This window comes from Cebidichthys violaceus, unplaced genomic scaffold, assembly GCF_023349555.1.
Source record: "Cebidichthys violaceus isolate CVI_PGR_0920_01 unplaced genomic scaffold, fCebVio1.0.p SCAF_16, whole genome shotgun sequence".
In the NCBI taxonomy this organism is placed as follows: domain Eukaryota; kingdom Metazoa; phylum Chordata; class Actinopteri; order Perciformes; family Stichaeidae; genus Cebidichthys; species Cebidichthys violaceus.
The window spans coordinates 11,383,385-11,397,785 of record NW_027176329.1 but is presented as its reverse complement, the minus strand read 5'-3'; the positions used below and the strand labels follow the sequence as shown (position 1 = coordinate 11,397,785).

Here is a 14,401-nt window from a genome sequence, read left to right as displayed (position 1 = left end):
AATGAGAGCATAAAGCAAAATGATGATAACGTTCACGGTGCTTCTTCTGTTTCCCTCTCCCCCTTCTTTCTCCCTGGCCCATTACTCTCCTAACTCTCCATCTTGTTTTCATGTTTCTCTCCCGTGCAGGTACTTTGTGTTGGATCCAGAGTTGGGACAGCTGCAGTACTTTGTCAACGATCAGGGGAAGAGCCAGAAGCCCCGCGGGTCCCTGCCCCTGATCGGTGCCTCCGTAACCACGAGTGACGAGGCTCCCCACATGTTCGTTGTAAACTCTGTCAATGGAGAGCTGTACAAACTCAGAGGTATGACCTCATGCCGGCCTCAGGTTGCCCGTATATGGCAAAGTACAAAAACACCAAGTTGTGTGTGTGTGTGTGTGTGTGTGTGTGTGTGTTTCATGTTTGAGTCACTTGGAGTGCTGTGTGTACATACTGAGTTGTTTATGAATTATCTTTATCTGCACAGTATTTGTGAATGCACTGGACAGCTGGATATGGAAAGCACTTGTTAGAATTAAAGCTGCAGGGTTTTACTCTTAAAGGGCCAGCGTGTAAGATTTCGGGGGTCTATCAGGAGAAATTGAATATAATATTCACAACTATGTTTTGCAAGTGTGTGATCACCTAAAACTAAGAATCATTGTGTTTTCATTAGCTTAGAATGAATGATTTATACCAAAATAGTGTTCCTTTTCACAGAGTCCGCTATGTTTCTACAGTAGCCCAGAACAGACAAACCAAACACTGTCTCTTGTTTAGTACCCTGGTATCGAATTAGGTATCAACAGTTGTGAAATTTACTGATATTGGTATCCACTACTAAATTTATCTTATCATGACACCTCTAACAATAATACCATAATCCAGACAAGGCAAGGACGACACAGACGTTGTCATTATTTTAACTTTACCAGATTGCAGTGTAGGGTGGTGCTTCGCCTTCTCTGGCCTACATTACCCACCACCCATAGGCTCTCGAAGCATGTAGGCATTCTTCAACTCATTGTTTTGGTTTTACAGCCCGCCGCTTCTCTGTTTTGAATCACTCTCCCCACTCTCATCAAACTTGTTTTCTGACACAACAAGCAGCTGTTTTCACTGAAATAGCTCTGATGAATCCACTGAACACTACCATACCACTACATTAAACGGCAGACAAAAAAAGTTAGTGACTAGCTGGTGAACATTTTAGCAGCTAAAGAGCGAGATATTTTCCACAGGAGCTGGTAGACACCAAATAAAGCTAAAAGAGAATAAATACTGGATATTTAGCCAGAAACACGACTACAAAGTTGAACTGCAAGTGATAACGTTTGATGTATCAACTTTTAAGATGATGATATGGCAATGTTGTGTTTACAGCTTGTTTCGCTGCCTGTGAGTGGACAAACAATTGATGAATTCAGGTTTAAAGCTGAAGGGAAGTAGCACTGGATTTTACATTTAACTGTACTAAATACGATCATTAAGAAATAATTGTGTTGCCTTCAAAATCAAACTCTTTCCTTTGTGCACATGGAGTAATTTGGCATAACTTTCCAAATTTGATATCACATTTTCACATTGATGGGTAAAAACCATAAAACAAAATCTTTGTCTAAACTTTTGTTAAAGCGTTTTTTTTGTTGTTGTTTTTTACTGCAAGAGTTGATCACTCAGTCAAATGTACTGCTTTTGTCAGTGGGACAGTTGTTCATGCTGTAAACATACGGTTCATACAAACAAAAATATACTTTCGTGAGGGAAAACATAAATAACGTACATGGGGACTATATACAGGGAGCAGTTAGTGGCAAATCTATGATGTGTGTATATATAATGATTAAAAAGCCAGCCCAAACTTATATATAAGTATGTAATATCTTGTATGAAGTGTTTACTTTGTAAGTATTCAGTGTGAACATTTATGCTAATTGATTTATTTTTATTTTTCAACCCTTTTTTTTTTTTTGTCCATGGAATTTTGAAAAACGCCGTATATCGAGTAGAAAGGAGACTTGTTCGGCCAAAGCATTAGATCTACTCCAAAGTGAAATATCTCTTTAAGACCCGGTGCCAGACAAAGAGCCTGTAGCTGGTCACTGTGTTGAAGGTCTTTGCCTTCACTGACCTGTATCCACTGAAGCAAGAGAAACTCTCTTTTACTGTTGCTCCACTTGAGCCGCTGGAATGTCCCCCGACACTCTCGAGGGGGAGGATATCAGAATAACTTGGCCTATATTCCCCGAATAACTCAGTGGTCCATGTGTATTGAGCCAAGAGGAAACAATGATCCAACAGAGAAGAAGAAGTTGGGCTGAGTAGCTCACAGGCAGAGGTACTTCCATCCCCATCGCTTCAGTAAGATTTAAGAATGATAAAGAAAGTCATGGAGCGAGAAAAGCAATCTTTTGAGACTGCTCAGCTGAACAAACCCAAGGCCTGTTTAGAGGTTTGACCGGCGCCAAGATCCCGAACAGCAGATATCAGATTTTTAAACATTCGTCCTCTGAAAATAATTGCTATTGAATATCAGCACTTGTACTCAAAAACATCAATTTGCTCAACCAGCAGGGTACAAAGCGGCTCAGATGTACATTCTCAACAGTTGGTGATTGAGATTAGCCGGTACACTTCAAATCTGGTATTGGTTACCATGGGAATCCCTGAAAACCCACCTTGGGGGTGGAAAAAAAATGTAACTTCAAGGTTCAGTCGGGAGTCATTTTACAGTATTTGTAAACTGCGTATCATCTCACTGATGGTATGTGTCTAAAGCTTTAAATGCCACATTTCCTTGTCCCTAGCTGGTGTAGGAAGAGACTGGATACGCAGATACTATGTAGCTACCTTGAGGCGACAGCATTTCATTTTCATTTGATTTATTTGCATTTAAGTGGCTTTTTTGTATACTAACATTATAATGGTAAGGATCATTTGAACGTATTTTTGCGAGATGATATAGATTTCTATAATTTAAGGAAATAACATTTATATATTGGCCTATCTGTTCTTTGTTGTCGTTAAATGAAGTCTTTCTGGTGCCCTCTGTGCAACAATTATTCCTAACTCTTAGTAATGTTTCATCATAAATGCAAGAATGTCTAGTCTGATCCAACATGTGACATCTAACACAGCTGTTAAATAGCCTGAGGGGTTTTCTGGCTCTAAACCAAAGTGTAATTAACTAAAGCAGAGTAATATAAAGGAAGTATTTCATTATCGGATGTGGGAAAATTGTTGGGGCCTTGTGTTTTGCCGCTGAGTAAAGGTGAAGCACAGTGGGAATTTAATCATGTCTGACTGCACAGATGGAAAATGAAGCCATTTATCATACGGTGTCTCAATGAGACAGTGAGCCAATGAATGAAAGGGTCAGTTTGTGTTCAGCTTTCCATCTGGCTGATTAAGATGCCTGACACAATCTCCACTGTGCAGCATAATGATAAGAACAAAAAAAACTTCTTCTTATGATTGAGTATTATAAACTCCCTAAGAGCATTCCTCACCACAAATTTGCCAAAAAATATTTCTGGCCTTTGAAACAGCAAACTGTTTGTTTGGTTTTACGGGATTTTACATTTAACCCATCGTAAGCGTTAGGGGAGCAACTTATGGTTCAGTGTCCTGCTCGAGGACACTTAGACATGCGGACAGGAGGAGCTGGGAAATGCACCGCCAACCATCTGATTAAAAGTTGATCTGCCTGTATACTCTGAATTATGAGCCACTGGATACTTTTACCAGAGTAGATTTGTACCCTAGTACGATGGAAACAGACTCTTTTCATGACCCTTATATCACATCTATTATAGTATTATAGGGTGCCACCACTTAAGAACAAAAATTCATCAAATTCGCATCTTTCTTGCATTTTTCTTTTTATCAAGTCAATAGCAACAGTTCAAAACATGTCAGGCTCTGCCTTCCTCCATAGTGTTTATGTGCTTTTCCTTCTTATGGAGTAAATTATAAGCACACTTATTCTGCTTAATGTTAACATTCATTACCCTTTGCTTTACTGCATCAAAGATTAAAATGAACTGCTCAGCGCAACCAATGTGAGGTCCGGCAGTCTCTATCACTATTGAATAAAAGCTATTAAGAGCAAATTAAGCCTGAGGTTAAACCTGAAATTACAACATATTTTCTCTGAGCATATAATCTAGTGTCACTGATTTAGTATGAATGATTACAGGCATGTCGTTTTGAGTCCCCGTCAGCTTGTCCGTTTTCTTGAAAAATACCTTTTAAATGGCCCCCATCGTAATATCTCCCAGCACTTGAATCAAATCTAACTGCTGGTCCGAGCATCAATCCTCATTATTAGTCCTCATTATCATAACCAATGACATCTTTTACAGCGCTGTAACTAGAAATGGGTATAATTAGATGATGATGGTGCTGCTACGATCGACTGGAAAGGAGTTTTCTCTCTCTTTCTCTCCATAGTGTTTGCATATCGCTCATCCGTCTCTGGGATGGATATCGACATTTAAATAGGATGCGCAGACCAGTACGAGTGTCATTGTTAGTCCCAAACCTCATGCGTTCATCACATGACTAGAGCTGTCACCTCTAAGCCTCAATACCAGCGTTGAAATTCTCATCAGTACAACAGTATTCTCCCTGAATGGGAACAGCAAGTCCTGCTCTAAGCTAAGCAGTATGAATACCTCTTTCGTCACCATGCAAACAGGTGCATATTAGCATAGCCGCAATGCTCTGCTCAATGCATCAGCTAATTATCTTTAATCACAGCTAGGCTTGTGCACATCACGGAGAAAAATATCTGATTTAGTCGCTTGCTCACTAAGTGGCCCCTCTAGAGTGAGTGATTTCTGTGGAGGGTGGCAGCAAGGAACGAGTGGAGAAGGTTGTTAATCGGCACAGGTGTTTCTGTGGGAATAGTCTGTTCTCCCCGGAGAGGCGAGCAGCCCACTCCCACTTCTCCAACGCTGCACTTGTCAGGAGTTTCTGTGAACGTCTCGTTTTCTCAAGAGTTGCACTCTTCACATGAAGAGGCCTTTTGTAGGTGTTCCCATGACTGCGGCAGATGTCGGAGGTGAGAGTGATTGACAAGTGCGAATTGAATTCTCCACGCGTTGAAATAGCTTCCATCAGCATGTAAAAAAAAACAAAAAAAAACCGTAACAAAAGATTTGAAAGGAGCTGTATTCTGAGCATTTCTATAGCAGCGAACAACTCGCTATGCAAAGATATGAGTAATGTCTACCTGAGCAGAGGACAAAGTCGCTCTCCCTCTGTGTGTGTTGTTATCAGAGCGTCTCCTTCCTTCGTTGACGTAGCATGTTTTTAGTGCATGTTGGTGCATGTGAGCGTCCCCCACTGGTTAGCTCACAGCCGCTGCTTTGCACTGCTCTCATACAAACCCTCCAGTTCCCCCTCAGGTAAACACTGTTAGCTCTGTCAGAACTTTTGCTCTAGCTTGCACTGTTAGCACTGTTAGCACCGTCAGCTGCTGTACGAGTCGCCGGCCTGCCGTCGGCATGTTGAGAGCCGTTGAGAGGCAATCGAAATGCTCCCAGTCTCGAGTCTTGCACCTTTTAAAGTTTAATTTCAGTAGCTATGTAATTCCTTTTAATGAAGCAATCCATCCTCTCAGAATTTTTTTATGGCATACAATACAATTACTTTGTTTTTGCTGTTGTATAACATATTATACTATGACAATTTTATGGCAAACCACTCTGACTTTTTGTCTTACTCTTGTATGTCATGCTATACTGTGACATTTCTTCTAAATTGTTTATGACACACTATACAAAAAAAAAAAAAAATGTTTTCCATCATCACACTGTCATTTCATACATTTTCTTTGATTGATTAACTACAGTTGTAGTGGTTTTTTAGGGGGGACTGTCCGTAAATAACAAAATGCAGAGGTGGTGTGGCGGGCCTTCAGCTCTGAGTAGTGTCTATTACAGGCTTCCTCTCCGGCTGCATACAGCTACAACAGGCTGGATAGTAAGAAGACACTGTTTAAAGAGATTTTAATAATTGGACCTAACTGTAAAAATTAAGAGGGCAAAAATAGGATTCTGAAAGTGGAAATCGCCCCCTTGTTTGGATCTGAATGAAGCCTGATGTTTTTGGCAGACCTAATACATTTTTTAAGCCATAAGTGTTGTATTCCTGTTTCCCACCCTCAGTCTTTTTTTTTTAATTCATGTGAGGATCCATAAAGGCTAAGAGTGTCCCATTCCTCTTTTTCTCCTAAGTGCTGCCGCACGGATCAACTTCAGTCCAGTTTCACTAATACCCACCTTACCGCTGATCACCCTGTTAGAAAATCAAGTGCACCCTTTAACACGACTGTGCTCAGGTGTACCGATTACCTGCCACACACCTTCCCTTTTGTAGCTTAACAGAGTTTTTAAAAAACATTTGATGACATTGAAGGCATTTTTACCTAATGTTCTTGTGTTACTCTTTTCTTCCGTTGGCCCTCCAGCTGGGGTTGACCTACAACCTGAACTCAATGTTATCAGACCCATCAAAGACACTGTTCTCTAATAATTAGTCAGTGAAATGGGATCAGAAGGATATTATTTTCCTGTTTGACCCGGAGTGGGTCAACACAAGCAGACAATCGGCTTCTCCTTCAACTGGCAGGGCTGCGGCTCGCTGTGTTAGTCAGCAAGTCTAGGCCTCAACTGGCTATTCGTGTTTTAGATAACGGGGTGTATTGTCTCTGTGCCAAAGGGGAAAAACCACACGCATTTAGAGAGTGTCAAGCTGCTTCCTGTGCTGCTCGCAAATGAGGCTCTGCCGTCTCTTGAATACCGAATGTTCAATTTAGCACAGAGGATAAAATTAAGAGTTTGAGATGTGATACACAGCCCTCAGGACATCATTCAGAAGGTAACAGGATCACAGGGCAGGGCAGGGCAGTCGGCTGGTTGAATAATCATTTGGCTACAATTGAGATCACTGACATCCAACACAGCTCAAAACAGACTCTAGTTACATTTAAAAACACTTTGCCATTCCACCTTAAAACCTGCTCTGTAATGGTTATGCTGGTTCGCCCATCATTGTACACACTCTGCAATTTAAGTGCATTTAAAGGCATGGAAGAGTTGGATCAGAGTAAACGCACGTCTGTACAGTATAGCTATAGCCAGCAGCCAGTTGGCTTAGCACAAAGGCTGGAAAGGGGAGGAAACTTGGTGTGACTACACTTTATTTTTTTTTATGTTTCCCCCAGCTTCCCAGCTTCCATTGTTTATGCTAAGTTAAGATAAGCGTCTGCTGCCTGTAGCTCCATACTGACAGATAGGAGAGTGGTATCAATCCAAACCAAATAAGCATATTTACCAAAACTATTCCAGCAATGGTTTTAATGTGCATCTGTTGTTCTTAGATCTGCATTTTGGGGCAAATATACACACTTAAAAATCTTGAATTACACGAAAAGCAACGTTATTGCATAAAAGGGCTGTTGGCTAGAGATGCTGCCCCATTTAAAAAAAGAAGAAATGAAACAAACCACACTTGAAACATGATACAGCCACCACCGCTCTTAATGCTATATGTATGTGTGTGTGTCTGTTTCCTATCACGTAGTGTTTCCTCTCAGTGAACCATGTTTGGGGTCAAAACAAAACCCAATCTTATGATGTTGGAGCGAAGAAATATTTACAAGAGGCAGCAACGGAATACGAAAAAGCTACCCATCAGTACTCAATAATTTCTCCAGACCAAAGGCATGACCAGGAGTTAAGAAATACTGAGCTCATGAGTATCGAGCTGAAACAAAATTTTAAATTCGCACCTACTTTTAAAATCAATTAATTGGTTAATTGTCACGCTAAAGTGCCTATTATTCTACACCTCCAGCTTCTTAAATGTCAAGATTTTCTGCTTTATCTTTTGGGTTCAGACTGCTGCATTTCTTTCTAACTTTTTAAAATGTTAGAAATGTTTCACAGCTTTAAAAATGAATTGATAAATAAGAAAACAATTGTCAACAATGAAAATTATAATTAGTTGCAGCCCTATGTGAGTCTCCACTCACCAGAACCCATTAGGAAAGTGTGGATCTTTTACTGTTGAAATGAATGTTCTGTTGATTTCACTACCCAACATTAAAGTCTGAATTATCTTTCCAAGCCTTCTGTTCACTACTAAGAATAGACTTCTGATGCCAGAACAGTGAATTTATAATTAATTAATTCATTCATTCTGTTGCCTAAATATTGTCAAATTCTGAGTCTAAAATGATTAGAATCTCCCATTTAAATACCCACTGTTAATTTATTAAATAAATAGCTCCTGGCAGGTTTCTAAAACTCCCAAATTCTTTATAAACTTATCGAGGACATGACCTCCGTTTCCTCTGTAATTCAGCATTTTAACATTTTTAAATGATCTTGTGATAACTTGTTCCGCCAGTTGATGTTTATTGCGCTGCTTAACCCTTGGGCAATAATTTAAAAGTTCATCGGTGGAAGTGGGAGTCACCGATTAAAAATAACTGAAGGGATGTGGAGACACTTTAAGGCACATGGCTTTCTTATAACTGCATATTGACCTGACTGTGAACTCATGTAAGGGTTGATGGGTAAATTCTCAATGTCTTGCATGTGTAAAGGAAGTAAAGACTTGTAATGTTATTTATGTGTTTTTGCTCTGTGTGTCTCTGTAGCCTCCGACGCCAAGGAGCAGCAGTTTTGGATCAGTCAGCTCCAAGCGTGTGCCAGACGTCACTCTGACAGCAGTGCCAAGGTAAAAAAAAAACACACAGACACTTGCGGTAACAGAGTTGTAAACATGACTCTGGTCCAAGCTCTTGGCATGTGTTGTGTGCGAAGTGAGTGGAAAGCCTCGGCATTTCCCTTGAGATTCCTGTTGGTGTGTCTGTTTCTAAATGTGACAATTTTCCCATTTCAGTAAATTCAGGTCAGGTTCATGAGTTCAGTTTGTGCAGCAGCAGGTCCTTCACCAGGGGGAAAACCTCTGCACAGTCCCGAAAAGTCCAGGCCCTCCCTTTCTTTCTCTTCTGCTTTTAGTCCACTGGCTTTTTCCCATGCCATTTTTCAATTCAAATGGAATCATCTCCCATGAGTCTCATTTAACATTCCCTCTGGAGGTTTAAACTTCTTTCCTGGCTTTCTTTCTCCTGTCATTCTCATCATCTTGGCCTGCTAAGATGACGATAAGCATGAAAATAAATTATGCTTAATTTAGTAAAAATACTCAACAAGTGAAAGATTAAAAAAAAAAAAAAAAAAAAAAAAAGATGCGACAAAAGTGAGGAGGGATGTATTTAATATTAAAAAGATGAGGGACAGAATGTAAAAGATGTTAAAATCCAGGACTGACACTATTGCAGAGCTCAACTTCCACGTGTCATGTGTAACTTCTCTTGCTTGTCCAATTCGAGAATATTTTTAGCACTTCAATTGACAGAAGACTTAGCGATTTAGGGGAAATATCGCACTCCTGCTGCTATATTTGAGGATGAGGCTGTCTCTAAGTGTCCCTGGTTTCACTGTTCCTCTTCATGTCTATGTGGGCTCATTTCTGAAAGATTACTGTGTTGGGTGTAGTAGCAACTACCTTTTATCCACAACCAGTCTTTTTTAATATCCTGGATTAATATTTGAAAATTTTTGGGGGGGGTTATAGCGTGGGCTTCGAGGGATTTGTGTGTGTGTGTGTGTGTGTGTGTGTGTGTGTGTGTGTGTGTGTGTGTGTGTGTGTGTTGTCTGCATCTCTGGTTGGGTGGATCACCATTGGCCTTATCCAGTGGTGAATGAGGAAATAATCCAAACTTTTATAATTTCTTTGGCAAACTTTTGCTATCAAAGTTGATTTTCCTCATGGAAACTGTGAAAGTGTGTTTTTTTTGTCTGTCTTTGCTGCATCTGTGAATGAATGATCAAGCTCATGTTGGGTCGCTTGCTGAGTTTCTTACTTCAAATTTAATTTGGTGACTGATGTTGTCAACAAGTTTTTGCAAAAAATGCTAGTGGCCATTTCCAGTGTTGTGAAATGTTGCTTTCATGTATCGGTTTGTCATCGTGAAAAATATGTTCAATCTAATATACTCAATACAACTGACCTGCTATAAATCCTAGCGAATGAAGCTAATAAAGTTTAGTCTTTATTGACGGTGTCTCAGAGGTGTTTAGTCAACTCTGTGGTCAGTTGTAAGGCTGTACACAATACGTTTTTTTACTGGATTGCATTAAATCGAATGGTGTTTCTACTGTTTTATCCAACACCATTTACATACGTACACCATATAAGCAAGATGACATTCTGCAAAGATGAGGAAAGTATATATGTCAAGCCAAGTGTGTTAAGTGTCCTACTGTGCTAAATAGTGATTATATTTGTTCACTTGTCAGATGAAACTCTCATTGTACAGGAAAGCTGTCCCAGACTGAAGGAATTTTCCTGTTGAGTTGATTGTTTATAGCCTGTATGATACAGAGACATTTTAATAGTCACCATCAAAAGAAGACAAATACGTGTTAATATTGTGGTTTTCTTGCATACATCTGTGAGAAATATTGATGATAAAAACCTGAAAAAAACGAACAAACAGTAAAAAGGGGGAAGCCTCTGACTCTTCAATGAGGTTGTTTTTACATGAGGTTCTGGTCATAATGTGTCCTGTACTGTCTTGGTGCTTTGCATGGAGACACATGCTTTTGTTATGTTTCTTCATTAATTTATTTACCATTAATCTGTCTGTTTGTGTGTGTTTGGGTTCAGGTGAGGAAACTAAAGGGCTCCGATGAACACTTGAGTGTGGAAAGAGCAGGAGGAGGCCACGAGGGGCTGGTGAGTCAAACACACACGTCCCTGAGCACCTGAGATGCACTTTACTTCCTGTTTCACAATCACAGTTTTCACCATCAAACATTTGAAAGGCCGTGAAGAACATAAATTTGTCCTGTAGTGTACATTCTCTTTGTGGAAAAAGCACCTTTTCATGTGTCTTTTCAAACAATCAAATACGGCAGCCTTGTTATGCTGCCTCATCGCCGGCTCGCTCATTCAACACGTAGCTCTTCACCAGTTGAGACTGCTGCACAGCTGGAGTGAAGGGAAAGTCCAATTACTCTGCTCAGCCGTGATGAGGAGAGCAGTCAAAAAATGAGAGAACAAGATTGGATAAGTAAGAAAAAAGTGGAAGGAGACGGTCTGTCTCCCTTTTTCCTTCCGTTCTGCAGAGCTGAATGGGCATTTTGTTCCTGTTCGTTGACTGAGGGGCATTGCCACGACAGCAGCTGTTATTACTGTTCCCACTGCTGTGGCCTAATCCTTCCCCAAGCTGCGCTGTCTGCCTCTCAGATCGTTGTCGCAGCTACTCCGACAATGCGGCAGCGGAGGCTCGGCTACATCTCTGATAACAGAAGAGGTGTAGCAGGATTTATTTGTTACAAAAAAGGGCAGGGGTTCATTGTTCTCGTCTTTATTAGAAACCAAAAAAAAAAAAAGTGCCAACATATGTTATACTGTTGATCCATACAGATGCATTGAATCCATTTGTCAGACTTTTCTTAGGGAGGCTTTTATTTTGAAGTTGATGAGGTAGAAGAAGATATGAGGGAAAGCATGTTGGTATGCTAGTTTTCTCTTCAGCCTAGATAGGACAGTACAATATGTGGATAGAGATGGGCAATGTAGGAACACCTGAAAATGTGGTGCAATTGTAAAATTGTATCACAAATTGTAACTTCAAAAATTGCCATTGAGCTGAATCAACTTCTCTGACTCTGCAAAAGATTTTAAGTTTCACAGTCTCAACTCGAGGTCCATTTTAAGAGCTTTTAATCGTATCCCATGATTTCCATCAGCAGATAGAGTCACCGGATACATTTACGTCTAATCGTCTAAGTTATGGCTCAGGCGTGATCTTTCTCCGTTTGTCCTCCCAACACACAAATAAGTAAGTAGCCAGGTTTCCATACAAAAGAAAACACAAATTGATGCGTGTTTCCATCCACTCTTGTTACGCGACTATTAGGAGTTGGTTCATTGAGGTTAACAGCCACCAGCCGGTGGTGATCATTCTCGGGTGCTATTAAGTCATTGCAGAAGGAGAGGCATGGAGATGGCGTAGTGAAAACGGCTCCAATCAAACCTAAAACCTTAATTTGAGAAAGGTTATAGTCTTCTCATTGCGCCACACAGATTTGATGTTTTTATCTCTTCGGTGAAAATGTCAGTGGACCTTTTAAGCCACATGCTTCATGTGCATCATGATTAATTCCCTAAGTCTGTTTCCATTGCACTTTACATTTTGCCCTCATTAATACACCAACTTTTCCACCTCAGCCTAGCATGAAAATGAAAGAGAGTCAGATTAATTATAGAAACTGCAAGAAATATACAGGAATGTATTTTGCTGCCTCTGTGCAGTTCACATCGCATACTGACATCACCACATTGACAGTGTAAGAAAGCTCCTTGGTCAATAAAGTAATAACTTAAATGCATGTCAGGACACTCTTGTCTCTCTGGCTGGAGATTTCTGTAGATTCTCATCAGGTCCCAAAGGAGAGTTTGACCTTATTCATTGCAGTTCCACCAATCTGTCAGAGCCAGTTTCATCTGTCAAATTGTCCAGTTACAGTGGTTATTGTTCTGGTAGCTGCTTTCAAAGTCTAACTTTAGTTGTCCTGGTTTCAGAGTTTCAGTTGTAACCAAAATGAGTGTAAAGGCATCATCAGGTATTAGATTTTGGACAGGGTGAGTGCAGAGGAAACTGTGCATGCATGTGACAAAATTACGATATGAATATTTTTTTATTATTTTATTACTTTTTGGTACATAGTTAAAGTATTGTTAGATGTTTTGTGAGCAGCACAACATAGAAGAATGCACGTGTTGAGCATCAGTGGCTGTGGAAAACCAATAGAACATAGAAAATGAAGCACTATTATACTTATTTCAAATTTAACCTTCGAACAACTTCAGGTATGATACTGAATACAGATTCAATATAGACAGTTTTGTGAAATGGATAGATACAGAATGTTGAATGTTTAATGTCCCTGCATAATGGTTTAAGTATTTCAAAGCTTTCTCTACATTGCCAAGTATGTAATTATATCATATTATGTATATATATATGTCTAATGAATATATGATATGTAATGTTCATGTAATGAATATATGATAGAATGGAACACCGTAAACTTTGGTCCTTAAAATGAATTGACCATATACAGTATTAACTGAAGTTTAAGTTTATATGTAAGAGTAGTGACTTCCACATCCACTGATGTCACACATGCAGGTGTGCTGTAGAGGTGCTGCAGGTGGAATTGGTTGCGATTAGCAGCCTGATAAATAGACCAGTAACCATGTGAAACTGCAGCACACACAACACAACGGGTCAGACTGTGGACTTTGAGTGGGACTGTAAATACTGTTAGCTTGAATGAAGAGTGTGTGTGTGTGTGTGTGTGTGTGTGTGTGTGTGTGTGTGTGTGTGTGTGTGTGTGTGTGTGTGTGTGTGTGTGTGTGTGTGGCTTTAAACTCCGCTTCCGGAGTATTATCTTTATGTGTTGATATAAGGTTGAAAATGGTTACATTAGTTGCATCTGTGTGTGTATTTATCTTTTTTAAAACTATTTCCATACCCTCCTAACCAAGGTTGTTACTGATTAGCTAATTGTGTGTAATTAGCGTGGTTCCCTGTAGCACAGAAAATGACAGGTCAGCAGCTGACCGTTGCACCAGCTACCCACGCTGCCTCTCTCAGGGCCAAGTCCGCCCACGGTCGAGTGACAGCAGAGCACCTGTGAAGCAGCAAGCATGGAATTTTTTAACCCCTGAGCTTGGTCTCTCAGGCAGAGTACACTTCCTGTTTATGTATAAGATTAGAAGACTGGAATCATTGCATGTAAATTTACAAAAGGCCTAAAATTTATATCATGACTATATTTTCATATATGAATGGGAAGGGTAGACTTTGGTGTCTACATTGCATACTTTCTGAAGTGTTTAATTGTACTGTGCTGTGTCGGGACGCACAAATCTGAACGTCACAAGAATGCCACAGAAATCTCCTTACCAAGTCAGTTCTGCCTGCAACTTGAGTCTCTTAAGTCTTATGTTCTTCAAAAGTGACGTGATCTTTGAATGTTTATAATAATTTTCCTTGATTTTTTCAAAGTATTTCCTGAAGCCAGGTTTCATTTTTCTTCATTACAGCCTACTGGCTTCTTTCTCGTTTCAAAAGAGAGACACTCATTTTCCCCCAACGAAATCTTGAAACAACTTAATTTTTGTTGGAAATAGATTGAAATTCTCAATTTAGTTGGGTTAAGATTTAAAAAAATAGGTTTTCAGGATTTGATTTTAGACTGGAATGTCTTGATAAGAAAAATCTTTCAGATTTTTTCTCTTTTTGTCAAATACTGGATATTGCA

General features: G+C 39.8%; 1 protein-coding gene across 2 annotated transcripts in view; it reads left to right on the top strand.

The window, feature by feature from the left end:
- LOC137872795 (oxysterol-binding protein-related protein 10-like) overlaps nt 1-14,401 on the top strand; it is a 66,494-nt gene that overhangs the window by 10,491 nt on the left and 41,602 nt on the right. For both annotated transcript variants that reach the window (XM_068711247.1, XM_068711246.1), the window contains exons 2-4: nt 130-305; nt 8,653-8,732; nt 10,731-10,799. In XM_068711247.1, coding sequence (XP_068567348.1) covers nt 130-305; nt 8,653-8,732; nt 10,731-10,799 — 325 coding nt within the window. The remainder of the gene's footprint in view (nt 1-129; nt 306-8,652; nt 8,733-10,730; nt 10,800-14,401) is intronic.